Source organism: Endocarpon pusillum (assembly GCF_000464535.1).
Source record: "Endocarpon pusillum Z07020 unplaced genomic scaffold scaffold4192, whole genome shotgun sequence".
In the NCBI taxonomy this organism is placed as follows: Eukaryota; Fungi; Ascomycota; class Eurotiomycetes; order Verrucariales; family Verrucariaceae; genus Endocarpon; species Endocarpon pusillum.
In genome coordinates, this window is record NW_006916399.1 from 1 (window position 1) to 17,618 (window position 17,618).

Consider the following 17,618-nt stretch of genomic DNA (forward strand, 5'->3'; position numbering starts at 1 on the left):
TGCAGGCGCCTTGGCGCACTACCACAACACAAACGCACCAATCAGAGTACATTTCAACATCTCAGCCACAAAAGGTGGGAGACAGCCTGACGTCTTCAATGCCGGACACAGGAAGTGGACAGAGATTTCCCACGAGGACGATTCATGACCAGCAAAGGATGTTCAACAGGAGGTGCTGAGTTAGTTCAGAGCATGTTTCCGCCGCTGGCTTTGCATTGCTGCCATCCTGATGGATGATGTTGACAGACAATGCGCCAGAGGCCGCCATTGGCGCAGAAACAGTCGCAGTTCATGTTGGGAGCTGCATAAATTCCTTCGACACTCTCTCGATAGCCTTGAAGAATCCGAACCGCGACTTCCAAGATCAGATCCGGCTCGAAGATGTTCAAGATGAATTTGGGAGGTTCCGAATTTGGTCTGGCAACATCGGAGCTCATAAAACTGGGAAATCCTCGTTGAATTACCGACTCCGGGATGCATCTCACATTCGACAGAGGGTTGTATCTTTGCTAGAAGATTTGAGTGAGATACTCCAAAACAGTCGGTGGCAAGCCCCCGAAAACACCCGTTCACTTACTAATGTTCGCAAAGCTACAGCAATTATTATGGGGGAGCAAGTGCCGTGGGACTGCCTGTCTTCTGATTCTGACTCTGACTTGGACGATGATGTGGAGGATCCTAAAGCCAACGCCGATGGCGCAACGACGACCAGTGCTGTTGAAGACAAAACCGAGTTGAAACAATTACAGTCTAGTATGGTTGAGATAGTGACTTGCCTGTTCAGACTTTCTATGGCGATTCGAAGTCCTGCACCGCATGATCAATTCATGAAATCGACGAATATTGACACTTCCTACTATGAGGAGTATGATATTATGCATGTTCGTCAGAAGTTTCCCAAGGCTGAGGGATATCTGGTCAATCGACTAGGAAGAGCCATCTCGAGGCGCCGTCAGTACCTGAAGTATCGCGAATTACACCACAGAAAGCTCGCACACGGCCTTGATATTGAAGAAAATATCGTCCAAGACGTGCGCACTGAAATGATCCCTCAAAGCACGGTTGCATCATCGCTGCCTACCGTATTGAAAGGAGTGGATCATATCGACCTTACTGAAGACAGTGGCTCCGAGGCTTGTTACTCTGAGGCTTCCACGGCGACGTCCGCCAACGGCACAGCAAACTTACGTACACCTCCACTCCCGAAAGAAGCTCAGGATGGCAGACCATTCGAATGTCCGTTGTGTTTCATGATAATCTCAGTTCGAGGGACTCGGTCTTGGCGGTATGTTTTCGAGTAAACGTAAAGTTATCATTGAGAGACTGACATAACCGGAGGCACCATGTTTACAGGGATCTGCATCCGTATGTTTGCACAGGCGAGGACTGTTCAGCTCCAGATAGACTGTTCGATAACCGAACTCAGTGGTTCGAGCATGAGAAGCAGACACACAGGCATTTTTGGCAATGTGTTGAAGGCTGTCAACGGACCTTCACCTCAAAAGTTTCATTTAAAGACCACCAGCAACGAGAGCATCAGAAGACACTTACCTCAAAGCAACTATCCGCCTTCGTGAACATTCACGAAAGCCAGATAAGCTCGAAGACGGCAGTAGAATGTCCCTTGTGTCATGAAGAACATCCTTTTTACCCGCAGCTCCGGCGACATCTCGGGAAGCACCAGGAACAACTCGCACTTTTTGCACTTCCCTCCAATTTGGAGGAGACTGAAGAAGAACATGACGAGGAGGAGAACGTTAATATCGATAATGAGGGAAGACAAGAAGCCGACAGCGATCGATCAGTGTCCGACAGTGATTCCCACGAAGATGGTCAGAAAGAAACCCCTACGCCGGAAGAGCTTGGTCAACAAATGAAAGAAGCAGAAGGTTCTATTACTGAGCAACGCAACCCGGCTATGGAAAGCGTCGATTTAACGTCCACTACCGTACAAGGTCTTACTAGTGATGAAGTGTCTCATCAAGGTCGAGCCGGAAACCAGCCAAAGGAAGAGATCGAACGAATAGTGGCCGCCAAAATAGACGAGTTGGAAAATGAAGACGATAATTTCAAAGGATATGAAGCCGACGAGAAAGAAATGACTGAAGGTGATTTGATTCTTAGAGCAGGAAGTGTTGAAAATGCTACATCCGAAGTCATATCATACCCACAAAGAGGGAAAACACGAATGCCGAAGGGACTATGCCACACCGCAGCCCTTGTTGAGCTTGGCTATCCTTATGAGGAAGAAGTGAGTAACGAATAACGTGCACTTTGATTCTGCATTGACTAATTTATAGAGGGATACGATCGTGATCAGCAGAGATCTGGGTATAATGAATATCCGCGAAGTTGTCGAGCTTAGCCGGCAATACAAAGGAACGGAGGAGCGGGAGAGAAAGCCTTCTGTTTTAGTGTCCGACAGAAGGAAAGGACGTAGTGACTTTCATACTGATGCTGCAACAAAACCTCAACCTCGAGTCCATGGGTCAGAGCGGAATGACTATGTGATAAATCCAGAGTTTCAAGATCTTAACGAAGGTCCAGTTGTTCCACGACTCTTTCTTAGACGATCACGCCCCCTCGAGACATCCGATAGGGTGCCAGGGCATCATCAATCTTTCGATCACAATCCACAGAGTCAGCCTTATCTGCTTCGGTCAGAAATAGATTCTCTTGCAAATTCAACCAAAACGCGTAGTCCCCTCGTTAATCGAACAGACTTAAAAGGCGATCGCGACCGCCGTACCGTCCACCATTATATGGATGACGATGAATCCGATAATGATATAAGGAGAAGCGAAACGTCATCTTCTCAGCATCGCGGTGAACGCGATATCGAAGCCAAGATCAGAGCTCTTGAAAAAGAGATACGGGCGTTGAAGTTGAAGCGCGCCCGTGGGGATTATGAAGAAGATGGAGCGACGGAAGCTGCCATCGAAAATGATTCCCACAGAGAAAGAGGGATAGCAGAGTCGTCGTCTTGATCCGAGAGTTCTGAGAGCCATGCCGGCAACCCTTGACTAAACGGCCCCGGTTCTTGTCATCTGCAGCAGTCCTTGACGGAGAATTGGAAAGGGGATCAGCGCCCTGGCGAACCGAATTCCTGAGAGCTTGAGCTTTACGACAAGAGAGCTACTGCTGCGTGCGTTCGGCACAAATGATTACGGAAACTTGCACAGTGTGGGATCAATGCTCGCCCAATCTCCCTCCCTTCCTCGGTGATTTCCTCATGATATGGAAGTTCGCCGAAATCGGATATAAACCCCGGATTGCCTTCTATTAAATTTTGGAAGGGTAATCCTTCAAATGTCCCCCCTCCCAACCCATATTTTGTTTCAATATCTATCTTCTGGATTTCGGGATAGAAGGTCTGAATCATGATAATGGATGCTGTAAGTCCTTACGATCATGACGAGGGCAAGAAAGGAAATAAGTAACTATCATCACTCTCTCGATCTTACAATGATTGGCTAAACTGATGCCCGGTGACGTGAATGGGATGCTGATGTTTGTTGTTGTTGGTGTGTTGATGTTGATATTTGACTGTAGTGTGACGAAGTTTTCCTCTGGTCTGCTGTGGCTAAATGTTTACGTAAAGACAAAAATGCATTGCATTTAGTTATACATGGGCTTCAACAGCTATCGAATCAATGTGAATCTGAAATGTATGGATCGATCGGTCAATCAGTCTCATCACCGAACCTTCTTCATCTTCTTTATCGTTCACGTCATTCGCGCCGTTCATATCGTGCCGTAACTGATCGTCACGGCCGTAGCTGTCTATAGCATCTTCGTCCTTTCCCTCTTCATCGTCTTCGACGTCGTCATCATGCGATTGACGTTCTCATCCTCCTCTACTTCATATTTATCGTCATTTGCTTCTTCTCATCGTCGTCGATATCCTGGTCGCCGTCATCTTCTTCGGTACTCTCGGCTTGTCTGTCTTGTAGATCATAATCACCTGATAAAGTGTCCTTGCTAGGTATGGTTGGAATTGTTCCGTTTGGACAAGGCTTCAAAGTAGAGGTTGCTGTTGGGGATGATATGGTATGTGATGATGATGATGATGATGATGATGATGATGATGATGATTTTGTTGTTGGTGTTGCCGGCTCCTTGCCGGAGGTGGTAGTTGTGGCGTCCCTGTCGTAGCCTTCTTGCCTTTTACCTTCCCTTGCACACCGGGTCTCTCCTCTCCTTCTCCCTTTCTTTCCTCCTGATCATAAAACCTCGCCCTTCTTGTACGTAAATCAATCGACGACTTGGCAAGAAGTGGTGGAGGCGGATATGCATTCGTGTTTGGCGCTGGTTCTGAGGGCTGAGGAGGACTAGGAATGTAGAGCTAGTTGTTTCGGTGATTGAAATGGATGCTCGCGTTCTGGTTGTACGGGCTCTCTATTGAGTTCGCAATCGGACCAGGATTATTGTTGTTGGGTTTTCGTGGCTCCTGAGCCTTACGTCCGTGACCCTCATCGATAGGTGTCAGCAATCGCGTGTCCAAAGGCGGTAACCGAACGATAACTCTCCTACGAGTGGTTTCTGCCGGCATATCAGCCTCTTGTCGGCCCTGCCCTGCGGTTGTCCCACCAACGGGTAACACTCTGGAGAAAGCTGACGCGTGGACCATGTTGATCTCCTCACGTGCCTGTTGATTAGTGCGTAGCCTCTCTCGAAATCTTCCATTCAACCTTAGTTGCTCTGCACAATCCTCTCGAGTATGACACCGTCCGTTGAACTGCGTGCTGAAGGATCCGAAATGATGGATCAGATCTAGCCTACATTTCGGGCAGAATTCAAGGTTGTGCTTGCCGTATTGCATCTGCCACCGGATAACGTCTAGTGACTGGTTGGTGGTCTGTGATGAAGCGTAGCTCATGGTGGCAGCGGGTTGAGAAATGGCATGGTCGGGGATACTCAAGCTGGAAGAGTGTGAATATGGGGGATGTCCATGGAATGGTTCCGTATGAGGATGATAACTCGGGTATGGAGACACCCATGACGATAACGGCATGTGCTGTAGAATGTGTTGCGGGTATGCATTTGGGTGAGGTCGATTATGCGTTGGTTTCTGGTGGTTGCCCGAAAAGTTAGGGATCGTTGGTGGCAAAGGTCCATTCCCAAGGGCGAAACATGCATTATTGATAGGACGGTTATGGTGATAAGCGTTCGTCAAGGGCCGATTTGGTCGCCTGGAAGATTGATGTGAGAATGCATTCTGGTGGGTCGAAGCTAGGTCTGATCTGTGGTGGGTATTTGTCGAAGCACGAGACCAACCGCCAGTTCGATGGGGAGTCGAGCGTCTGGGCCGCCGTTGTGTGTTCATTTGCTGTAGCCGTAAATGTAATCCGATGCTACAATGCAATTCAAACAGAATGATCGTAACCGAAGGTTGGGCTTGGAAAGGAATGAGTTTACATATTATACTGAGGATCTGAAAAGAAAGGTTTGATCTCAAACCATCTAGGAGGTCGGGGGAAAAGGGCAAGCTCTTTCAAACAAGCATCATCCTGCAATCGAAACAGTTCAAACGCCCGGGAAGTGCCTAGGTGCATTCGCAGCATATCCATCTTGACTATTTAGAACGAGAAAATCCAGCTAACACTGGTTACCCACGTCGTGATATGGAACAATGGAGGACAACGTCCAAGAAAGGAACATATGAGAACAAACACGAAGGACAAACTCCTTCAACAATCATGCTTCGAACAAACAAGACAGGTAATGGCTTGACTCTCGTCAAGACCAGATAGCTTATGCAATTCTTGGTGGAGAGCATTAGAACCAAAAGTATTATTATTGTCACACTGGCAAGTACAGAGGAATAAGTCAATCTGAATCAGCGCTTGTAGGGTCCTATCGCAACAATATAAAATGGTTAATAACAACGAATACTCCCATGAAAGATGATTGACGGGAGTGGAGCCTGAACTGAGGCCACTGGTGGAATGTGAAGATGTACAAAGGAGGTAGTTCAAGCCTGAGATGATCAAAAAGTTGCGTGGTTGGATATTTAAGCGCGTTCAGTGATTCTTGATTGGGGAGAAACCTCTAAATTATGTGCAAGGCGGCAAGACTTTGCCTTTTGACTCTCTGTCCCTTGTTCTTCTCAAGAAGGGTTTGTTGATTCTGAGTTTTTGATCGTTCACAAAGATGGGGGGCAACAGGAATTAGCCACTCCATGTATCCACCTTTCTGGCGTACGTCATAACATGACCCAATTTATCATTGCCTCACTTGACGCTACTAATGTGGCTTTAAAGGATTTAAGGTCACATTGTGGGTTTGTTGCTGGTGGAGAGAATACCGCTTATCTGCCGCGCGGCTGTCAGCCAATAACACATTGAGCCATTTTACGCCAGAAAGGTGGACAAATATTATGCAGAATACATTTTGACGTGGCATACTTTGAACAGGCACCATTTCGCCGCCACAAGGCTACATCTCTTCCAAACAGGCTCAAATTGAAGCTGGGTATTCTCTCTTTCTGTTGATACTCATAATAACTGATATATATATGTTGACTTATCAAGTTTTGAGCGTGTCGACGCAGCAGTTCAATTACTTTACAAGAATTCTTCATTAAGCCTGCGTAAAGTGGCAGCTATTCTATAAACCCTCCCCTTTCTATCTAGGCAGCTTCTACATCTTCAAAACTGTCAATAGTGAGCTGAAGTCGCTGTAACAGCGCTGGAGAGGGCTATGCCAAGCGATCTTGTTGCACGGAACCGTATGCTCGTTTCGGAGTGGAACACATCTTCCCAAGAAATGTGCGCTTCCCAACCTGGACAAGCACTGCTGCAGATATTCCGTTTGAACAGCAACGCCTACAAAGTTCGTTCAGGTTCCCACCCTCCACAACCCGAATTGATATTTAAGACCCTCCAGCACGCGAAATCCTACTCGTGCGCTTTATCGACCACATGATTTTGAACATTCAAACCAAGAAAATCAATGGCGGTCAAACGTGACGCCTTCACCATGCATGGATAGCTGAGTTACGTTTCATCATAGAACTTCGCTTCGGTGTTACTTCTTCCTGGACATACGAAATGACCGTGCCAAGGACAATTCTGCTCCGATCATTGGGACATGTTAGGATGAGTCGATTGCCGCGATCTGAACCGGACTCCGCAAGATCACCATCTCTGATTGCTCGAGCGTAGATTTCAAACACGTGAATTACAAACAAGGCCCTGCCGCACGCTACTATTTTTTACTAGGTTGGTCCACGGAGTCGGCCATTACTGAACCAGAGGTGATCATGGATCAAACGAGGGCAAAGAGGTCAGCCAGAGTATCAAAATTGCCTTGTAATGGACGGACGGCATTTTGAACAGGCGCCCTGAGTTCTGTCGCAAGGAAATGGAAAAGCATGCTACGTCGACGCGCTTGACAGATCTACACAGCATGGCCAGATGTGACTGATGCATCCAGTTCCAAGTCCCTTTCCCGAGCGTTCACCATGATGGTGAGACTGCCTCTGCACAATATGTCTCACCATCAACGTGGGCTGCAGTAGGGCTAGAGATTAAACTTCCAGACAAATTGTGGAGATATGAAATTGCTAGGTGAGCTAGTGTTTCCCTGTCAACCAGGTCCTGAAGTCCCGAGCAGCCACTGTACCGCTTATCTGCCTGGGGCCGAAGAAATGATTGCCGCTTCCAGCACTAGATCATGGGCTTTATGCTTCTTACTGCACCATACTACGTACTCGACCTGGGTAGAGAAAGTATAATAAAAGTTAATGATCGTTAGTGTATACGCTACCAAGTACACTATCAATCTCTATGTTGACTCCGTTAGCAACCAAACGGACCTGCACGGGACTCATCGCCCTGGTCATTTTCGAACTTTCCGTGATGTGAAAAGTTCTTCCTGATTCCAAAATGCCTAGAGACACCGAAGACGTCGGTGTAGCTTCCTTGGGTCCCACCTTGGCCATGTTTAGCTTGCACGAGAAGTGAAAATTGACGTGATGGCCCCTTTCAAGCACTGTTGGCTCGGTGTTCTCTATCGTTTCTAGCCCGGTATTTTGGGGCACATTCTCTTTAGCCTTGTTGTTTTCAGCATATCTTTTCCTTTAGCGTACAAGCGACCCAGAGGTCAAGGCGAGTGGCTTGACCAGACGGTCGTGATGGCTCTCCGCAGCCGGAGAAGGTAAACTGATCTCATTGCTTGCTTTCATTGGTGGAGCGCATGCTGACTGGAGGCTACTGTCAGTCGCCTGTCGAACCGAGTGATTATCAAGGCCTTCAGTTGGGTACGTGCGCCACGGAAATCACGGACAAATATATGCATGGTGAAAAGCCATCTATTGTAGAAGTAGATGGTAAAGAATTAGGATATCGACCATCCCGGGCATCAGCCCCATCCGGCCCATCGACCATCGACCATCGACCCACCACCTAATGTCAGGGAGAAAGGAAAGATGATATGAATATCCTATCCTAAGCAACAAGTCTTGTTGTTTGTACGTGTATAAGAGTAACCACACCACATACTAGAAATACTTTTTATAAAAACCTTTACGCAAACGAACGCGTTACATGAGTATTTCTTGGAGATGCTTGATTCCATTCACGAAAGAGATCCGGAAGTACACAGATCTGTGACCAGCTATCACATCTACGAACCTGGTTCTTATTTACTCCATAACTTCGGCCATCAATCGAGTGTGACCCTGATCCGGTTCCGTTCAACATCCCGCTCATACCGCCCGGGGTCGACTCTGCATATGGTAGGGAGTAGGTGATGATTTAGTTTGGAGCTGTATCGAAATCGGCAACTTAAGAGAATTAGACCGTACCTTCTTTACACCTATCGAAATGGAGTAATGAAGCCCACCCCAATCAGCTTCACATTCTATTCATGACTCGCAGCTTTCAGGTCCATAGTCCATAATTAACCATAACAGAGCTCAGATCAGAAACTCCTCTTGATTACCACTTTCACATTCGAAGAAGTACGTTTTCGAGCTGTACTCTCCCAGTAGTCTCACCTGCCTAATTAAGTAGGTACGCTCCCACTCCTACATTGAGAAAGATCTCTGTTCATTCATCTCGCTTGCTATCAGCTCCTATTGGAGCATCCACATCAAGAAAAACAGATTTTATCCCTGATGCAAGGTAGACAATAGCAGGAAGAGGCGTCAAGTCCACGGTGGTTGCAAGGCGCATGCCATACCGGCCAGCGCCACAGGGCAATGTAAAGCCAACCGATGAGGTAGCGATTCAGCCTTGCTGAATAGAGCGCTTTGGAAGATCTTGTACTCGGAGGTTCAACATCAGGAGTTGATACGACGGCGCCTTGAGCGGTTCTCGGGACCATGCGCCTTGGTGGAATGATAAAATAGTCACAAGCGTGTATGTATATATATGCGTAGGACATATCAGCGATTTGCTTGCCTATCTCTTTCTGTCTTTCCACCTTGATCCGCCATAGTACACCAAGCGTCTTAAGTCTTCGCCCCACAAGCCAAGCCTCAAAGAGCAGTAGCACCCCCTAGATCATTCATCGTGATGGCGGAGCTCCAGATCCACAAACTCACCTTTCCTTCACCTAACCTCCGAGTCATCCTCATAGACCACCAACCGAACCCTAAACCAACCAACCACCGCCACCACCACCACCCTGCTCTTCATCGTAATCCACGAGTTTCACGTCCTCGAGCTGCCGGAGAGTTAACACAACTCCCGGACCAACGAGGCGGAGGTAATATGGAGATGGAAATGGACACGGCATAGGAACAGGAAGTAATGGGAGGCAGGTGTGCAGCGGCTGGATGAGAGAGAGGCGTAGGAGAACGTGGAGGTAGCGGGATAGAAGGGTGAGATTTCTTTTCCGGCAGGGAAATTGAATTAATGAGCGAACGATATATCGCGGGGTTGATTGGTTCTGCTGGGCGTTGATTGGAGGTCATGACCGGCAGCTATAAGCGCTATTATCAGGCGCTGCAGGGCGTTTGGGCCCATGGTCAACCCAATGTCTTGACGAATTATCTGGTCCGACTCCTTAGCTGGCGGATCAGGAGTAATGGCTGTGTTCTGGGTGTTAGGCGATGGGTTGATAGTCAGATTATGATCTTCGTAAACGATCTGCAAATTGACTATCAAGTAGCCGAGTTCACCATTATCTTGACTTGAGTTCGTTCTCAAGGGGAGACACACTCGACTGGAGATCCCAGTTCAACCACTCCATTGTTAGTAGTCTGTATACAGGTAGAGCGCCATCACCTTGCCCAGCACCTTGAATGCTCATCCCGGCAATGCGGTGAAATCCAGCGCAAAGCATTTTATTCGGCATACAAGCGCAACTTTGCCCGCTTCGCAGTGCCTCTCGTGCACGTAAAGCGTCACCTCTACCCCTATTTTCTTCTTTCTTAGGGCCATGCTTCTTTCCGCTCGTCGAAGAGTCCCACCTCCTGCCATCAATTACCGTCCCCTTTCCCACAATCGCTGCCGTCATTTGCATCACGGTTGCTGCTCGCTCACTACTTATGTTTAGACAAACATTCTTTCTGCCCTTTTGTCCTTTTCTTCTCAGATAGAAATGTTGTCTCCATCGAAGTAATCTTTGATTCATCCTAGTGTGCACAACGTCTTGGAACTAGGGTGATCGTTATCCGAACGACGTCTTTTGCAGTGAAGGTTTCGGCAGGGCTGAGTATGGAGACGTGGTCGTGGTGGATCTGCTCTGGGTGCTAGTCTCGCCATCTGCGTACGGCTTGTTTGTGTTTCTATACCTTGAATGTTGCCCTCTCTTTCCTCTCTGAGACACTTAAGAATATTGCCCGGTTGTTTCGGTTTCTCATTTCTTCATATGCTGAGCTTTCATCTTTTCCCTGTCTTGGCATATTCTAGCAGACGCCCGCATGAAGCAGGAATTGTTATGCTAGTCCGGAAAAGACTGAACAGGGAACTGCGCAACGGTTCAAGGGAATCAATGGTCTCTGGTACTCTCATTGTACTACTAAAATGATGGGACCCTTTGAGAAGCAACGAGAAGTGGCGTAAAGGCCGAGCAATGGAGGTGTGATCACTACCTAGCTGATAGCAATTTTCTTCCCTGCCGGGCACTCTCCACTATGATAGGAACCATTCCGGGGTTGTTCTCGGATATTGGCGACGTTGGCTGTGGAACACGGGCTGAACTGAAGCGCTAAAAATGAGATGAGCTGCGGTATAGAGTCAATTTTTGTGAAAGCCACTGACGTTCGTGACTGACATACTAGGCCATATACAGGAAGCCTGATTGATCCGTATGGACATGGTCCTATTCGGCTGGCACTCGGTCGCAGTATGTCATAGCGGCTAAGGCCAAGATGCAGTGGGATCGATCTTGCACTGTCTTCCGTTCGTATTCGTTGTTAGGAGGAGGATGGGTTCCTCGAATATCCTCTTCAAGACAAATACTTCTCCGGCCGCATTATCGCTTTCTCTCCCTGATCTTCCATTTGATGCCATCTTTATTGACTCCACCCACCGTCCTCGCCATCTTCGCTCTTTGCAGTTCTAATTCATCAGCGGCAGCCATGATCTCCCTCTGCCGCTTCTTCAATGCCTCTAATTTTGCAACCCGCAGTTCTGCAAGACGTTTTCTGCGCTTCCGTGCAGCGCGCAGGTCTCGCATGGCATCTCGTTGGGCGGCAAGTGCCTTCTTTGATGTTGGTGCGGTAGGCTTGGTCGAAGACGAGTCGATGTCAATTGCATACACAGTCGTCCCTGTTACGGATGCGATATTCTCGGTACCTAGGGAAGTGACTTCCTGTTCTTCTTGATTATTTCCGGCCGCAGCTACCTCATTACTCAGCTTCTTCCTCTTTTCCGCTCTGCCCTTCGTCCCGTTAAGCCGTTCGTCCTCTTCCACGAAGAGCACTTTTCTACCATTTCCCGATGCCTTCGTCATCACAACATCCTGCTCCAACTTGCTGATCTCCTTCCTGCCCCTTCCGGCCACAGTCCGAAGATATCCCGCGTCCTGGGTTTTAAGCAGTTTCACTGCATCATGACTCAATCTATTCGCTTGCGTATCAACCCTGCCATGCTTACCCGCCTGCGCCTTGTTCGCGGACAGCATTCCGAATGCGAACTCATCTTCGTTCCTGTTCCGGGCTTTCTGTGAGAGAATGGCTAATTTCTGCTTTTTGAGGTTGTAGTCACGGGCGCGGAGGCTGTAGTCCTAAATGGACATGAAACCTGGTTAGCTAGGTGTTTGCGCTTCCTAAATGAAATGGAGCTTGTTGCTTGGGTCCGTGGCATAGAGAAGAATGACTGTGTACTTTGTGTTTTTCTAGGATTCCCCATTTCTCCCGGGCTTTGGGCTGAGACCGCTCTTTATGAGGACGCCGAGCGACTGCATTTCGCATCGAAGACATATTGTGGAGGGAGTAGATATCGATATGAAGTCAAGTGTAAAATGGCATTTTCATGCGATGGAGCGCAAGATGTTGTCTTTCCGGCCAACAAGAACTGCTTTCGTGTCGTGCAGTTCATGTTCGGTAAGTGGGGCGGACATTTTTTTGTAGCGTTGCTTGGCATAGCTTAGCACCTATCTAGCCCTTAATGGCAAGCCGTATTACGTAATTGACCTTGATGTGAGTACCGAAGAGAAGAGGATGATTGTAGTGAAAGCTTCCCAGGTCTGATTGAGATAATTCAGCGTCCAGGTATGCGATAGCATACTGCCTCTTGTCTTCTGCAATACCCAAGCTAAAAATTGGTTAGGTGAACACATTAAGGGTGAATAAGGGCGGGCACAATTAAAACACTGCTACTACTTTCTTCCATATGCGGCTGTCTACAAAATACTTCTTTAACCTTACCATTATGGTTGATGAGCCGAAGCCTGTCATGTTGTCCGGGTACTGATCCAGTTCGGGAGTTTCTTGGAATTTCTTTTTCAAAATTGAGCTAATTTCTGTACGCTCGCGACTCGAATCTAGTGAAAGACTTTCCACGCTTCAAGAAAAAGCCGACTCCTGGAGAACGGTTTGCGGTACACGAGGGGCTGAATATGCTCCTTCCATATGTGGTATGGACGACGCAATCTTTCTCGTGGGGTTTCGTGGCTTCGGGGGAGCCAGCATGTACGGCAGATCTGTGAATGTCCATAGATTGACAGACTTATGTCAATACTGTGTCCACCGCATCGGGACATGTTCTCACCTTCCGTGTTCTTCAGAAGAAAATAAGAACACACTGAAGATTCGACTGGTAGACAACACCATCATAGCTCAGCCTGTCTTAGCTGTTCCATAACAGTCTGTGCAACAGAACACGCTTTGCCCTAAGAGAAATGGAAAGTATACGTTTCTTCACATTCTTCTCCAGCATATTTGTCTCGGATTGTTGGTATGGCTATGAAATAGAAATGTGGGTTCCTTTTGAAACACGGCGCCTGAATCGACACAACTTGTGACGCAGCCAAGTTCTCAACTGATCAAGGCTTCTATGTTAGTTACTGGTCTGTATGGTGCTCAGATGATTGTAATGAGACAATGTTCTTCCATGACCAGGGAACGTCTGCCGATCACAGCGACACTTCACATCCTGGCAAGGCCTGTTTTCGTCGGTGTCTCCCAAAATCATTCTTGTCTAGAATAGATACCATATCTCAGGGGTGAGCACTGAGACGTACAGCGCTGTGTGCTTTTGTTGATGATTACGTTTTCATGCACGTCTACATGCGCGTCTGCGAAAGGTTAAAATGTATTGCAAATATCTCAAAAACATGTGCTTTTCCACATAGCATTCAAGTTCAATTACTGAGACTTTTCAGGGGCACAGCTGCATTGAAGTCTCAATGTGGTGTGCCCAAGGGCCTTTTCCCTGTTCGATCAGAGGTTTGGCGCTGAGACTGTGCATCTTTCCATCAGAAACGACCTATCAGGAGCACGGCGTGAAAGCCAGCGCATCCACTCCAGGGCATGTACCTATCATCGTTGTTTCGCTCTTTGATCGTTGTGGTACGTCAAGCTGCAGACACTCAATAATTTGGGGGGTTGAGCATATGATCGCTGGTGAGGTCTCCCCTCTTGGTCTATGGGATCCAGAAGACACCATAAAAAGTTCCAGGACTTCTAACCCCGTCTCCGTAAATGCGGACTTCGGTCTCCGACAGCCGGGTTGTGGAGAATGGTCGGCCAAACATTGGCGTCGCTGCAAACGAGGATGCCGGGACCGACCTTCCAGGCCTTCGTATCGAGGGTCGGAATCGTGTCCCCTGAAGGTCGCTGATACAAACAGGTCGGGATCCTTGCGCACAAAAACCTGCCGGGGCATGACAGACGTTGGATAGAAGAGACGCTTCGCCGTTACATGTGTCGTACATCACCATGATGCATGATGGTCGTTTCGGCCGAGCACCTGCCAGATGGGCTCAGGTGTGGAAATCTTTGTTGAGCAGCAGTGAAGGGGCACTTTGGTGGCGTTTCGGGCAAGATATGCATACTCTAAGCCGAGCGATAAGGCGGCGGGCCGAAGCTTTCCAGGCTGAGTGAAGATCGAGAAACTAGCACACATCATGGGCGCAGAGATCGAAGAGAGTTCTGCAAAATGGTGAAACTCGCTGGGGTGGACCTACGTAGTAGGAACGCATACTTTGAGCTACCGCCTACAGCTCTTCGTGGCTGATAGACGTCTTGATTCCAAATTTCCACCTATCCTAGGGTTAAAGTGGAGGGTCCATACGCTAGGAGAGGCCAATTGTCAACAGTTTCTGTAAACTGTGACGTACAGTGGCGGTACAGGTTTCTTGTTATTGGGTCTATCAATGCTGGAATCGTGATGGGTTCGATGTGCGCAAGATTTCATCCGTGCGTATACTCATTTGGAAGATATCTGCTCCACACATCAGAAGCATTTAATTGATTATCTTTTACAGCCGCAGACGAGAGCTTGATGCATTTGCCAGTCCATTACACAGATACCTGCACTGCTATTAAAGCTCAATGCTGCATCAGTGAGTTGTTGTGCTTTTGTGCTAGGATTACGGAAACTGTTTGATTTAATGATAATGATGAGATTTCAAGCCATTACATCATTTGATTATTATGGATTTCCAATTACAAGCTCTCCTATATCGCGAGTCATACGTAATACATAGTACGATGCATTATAGGAAAGAACAAAATGTGAGGATTATTGCTCTATGAGACCTGACGCGCATCACTGATAACGTGATTGCCGTCCTTCCCCAAATCTGCTTCACGCAAGCTCCAGGAGATCTATGAAATTACGAAAACAATCAAGTGCCTTTCTATCGTCTAAAAAGGTTGAAAGCATATGCATGCCACCCATTGCCCATAGGCATATCCCGCTGAATCGGCTAGTCAATCTTCGCTCGAATATAAAGCTTTTGAAGAATCGAATTGCCAGATCGATGACGCCGACGTTTTTGTTGTCTCTCCTGAGCGTCTCAACGGCCATATTATTACATTCGGTCATGAATTCGTGAAGTTTGTTGGTTCTATTTGACGAATGGGACGGTGCTGATGACAGCTCAGGAAAAGGAAGAGTGGACGCATGTTGTCTTGTTGTTGTTGTTGTTTTTATTGTAGAGGATGGATGGTGGTGATTACCATTACTGTGTGTATGGACGGAGCGCGAGTCGATATTCTTCAGCACGATCAGATTCGGTGATGATCCTCATACGGTCGGAATTTGTGTCTGCTCCGGCTCGACTTCCCCAAGCAGTCTAGAAGAGTGATCAGTAGAGCAAGCACAAGAGGACGAAGGACCAAGGGTAGCGTAGTTCAGCAGTGAACATTTGCAGGACGAGTTTTAGTGATTGTCTGCCATGTGAAAGCAGAATGCGTAAGAGAGCTGTTGTTTCGGATATAGCAAAAATATTGGGGAAAATTGCGATGCTGGGAAACACTAACCACATCCAAAGTGACCATGGCGTAAAGTTTGATCAAGCCATGGAACCAGCCAAAGAAGATTGATACCGGAAGGAGGGCGGTGTCAGAGGGGTATCGAATATAATGACCGAGATTCTTGCTGAACTTGCTGATGAACATCCATACGAGGAGGCTGTAGATGGCAAGGTGTTGTTGTTCTTCTGGCCAAGTCTGGCCCGCCTTCCAGAGTAGCCAGACGAGAGTTGAATCGCCAATGAATGCCGGAGGTGATAAGGTGGTGAGGTGCACCGCATAAGCCGAGTATGGCTGTCCACTATTGATCGACACTTGTGTTAGCGCTGGTTCCGTTGTATGGGGGCCTGAGTCCAGACGCGCATTGGCCCTTTATGCCCCTCACAATTTCACCCCCCAACTGGCACTGGCTTACCTCCATATGTGTCGTTCGGTGAACATGCTGGTTAGATTGCTTCGCCAATTGCTTCTAGACCATCGTACACATTGCTTCAGGTATTTGGGATTGTCCTCCAAGATTGTCTGAACCTCGCATTCCGGGTGGTATTGCATGTACGTCTTCCAGCCATGAGATACCATCCACCGGGTGATGAAATTGTCGTCATCAGCATTCAGGCGGTATTTACCAAACCACCATGCTTCGTTGGTGAATTCATACGTGAAGTTCTTGTCGCGAAGAATTTTCGTGCGGTAGGCGACAGTGCGGCCAGACATGCAAGGGACCCCGCCATCCATGAACGTGGTTGCAGCACAATCGAAATTCCTTCTTTCTAGATAGAGCGCACCAAGGAAGCTCCATATTCTCTTTTGCGAGAATATCGGATATTCCTTACGCCGCAATCGCTGACATGTAACCACTCCACCGTACTTTTCGTTCTCGAATGGTGCCAGCATCCATTTCAGGGTCTGTCGAGGCCATGATACATCATCATCAGCGAAGACGATGATCTTGGTGTTGACTTCAGGAATAGCGCGCGCCATCTGGCGTCTCTTGTTGGGATTAGGGACGGAAAGACAGCGCAGTCTGTCGTGTTGACTTGCAGGCATTTTTGCGATGGTCTTTTGTGCTAATTCAAGGTTTGCCTGGATGGTGACCAAGATGAGTTCTTTGGGCTCATTCTGCAATATCGACTCGATGGTGTGCTCTAGTTCCATGCCCCGGCCTTCCAGCGACGGCAGAATGACGGTAACATCGTCTGACGTCAAGCTTGGCTTTTCTGGTAGAGGTATCGGACGGAAGCAGGAGAAGGCGACGAGGTTGACAACATATCGGACATAGCGGTAGAGACTGTCGCAACTCGACTAGTCAGCGTCTGCTACAGTGGCTCTCACCTCCTTGTCAGCCCGGACTGAAAAGGAGCACTCACAAAAGACCTATAAAGCAACTCAGGTAGGAGAGCGGAGCAACTGAAAACATGGTGAACTGCAGCTATTCAAGCCAACCTTCAGGAAACGACTGTACGGGTGATAGAACCACCTAGACTATGACCTTGAAGATACAACAAGCCAAACAAGCAGACGAGTTGGGGGATAGGAAATGACAGTATCAAAGAAGAGCAAGCAAAGAAAGGCTAAGGGTGGTTGAAGGGGTGGTGGATATATGTGTTCCGTGTAGTAGACTGAAGACTCCGGCATAGTGACTGTCTGTGCGACCTTCGTGCAAGCTACAATCAACAACGTGCTGGCGGGAATGATCTGAAATTTGGTATCTAGTGAATTTTGAACTGGAGATTTAGCATTTATT

General features: G+C 47.8%; 3 protein-coding genes across 3 annotated transcripts; 1 reads left to right on the plus strand and 2 right to left on the minus strand.

Annotated features, from left to right (window-relative positions):
* Positions 1-236: 236 nt before the first annotated feature.
* EPUS_02328 (uncharacterized protein) lies at positions 237-2,987 on the plus strand (the record flags this gene model as incomplete). The annotated part of the gene is made up of 3 exons (XM_007805234.1): positions 237-1,285; positions 1,354-2,251; positions 2,301-2,987. The coding sequence occupies 3 exons, from the start codon at positions 237-239 to the stop codon at positions 2,985-2,987; spliced, it is 2,634 nt and encodes an 877-aa protein (XP_007803425.1).
* An 870-nt stretch (positions 2,988-3,857) lies between these two features.
* On the minus strand, positions 3,858-4,879 carry EPUS_02329 (uncharacterized protein; the record flags this gene model as incomplete). The annotated part of the gene is made up of 3 exons (XM_007805235.1): positions 3,858-4,118; positions 4,172-4,331; positions 4,392-4,879. 3 exons carry the CDS (start codon positions 4,877-4,879, stop codon positions 3,858-3,860), a joined length of 909 nt encoding a protein of 302 aa, XP_007803426.1.
* Positions 4,880-11,427: 6,548 nt separating this feature from the next.
* Positions 11,428-17,291, minus strand: EPUS_02330 (uncharacterized protein; the record flags this gene model as incomplete). The annotated part of the gene is made up of 4 exons (XM_007805236.1): positions 11,428-12,180; positions 15,884-16,175; positions 16,290-17,162; positions 17,242-17,291. 4 exons carry the CDS (start codon positions 17,289-17,291, stop codon positions 11,428-11,430), a joined length of 1,968 nt encoding a protein of 655 aa, XP_007803427.1.
* Positions 17,292-17,618: the final 327 nt, after the last annotated feature.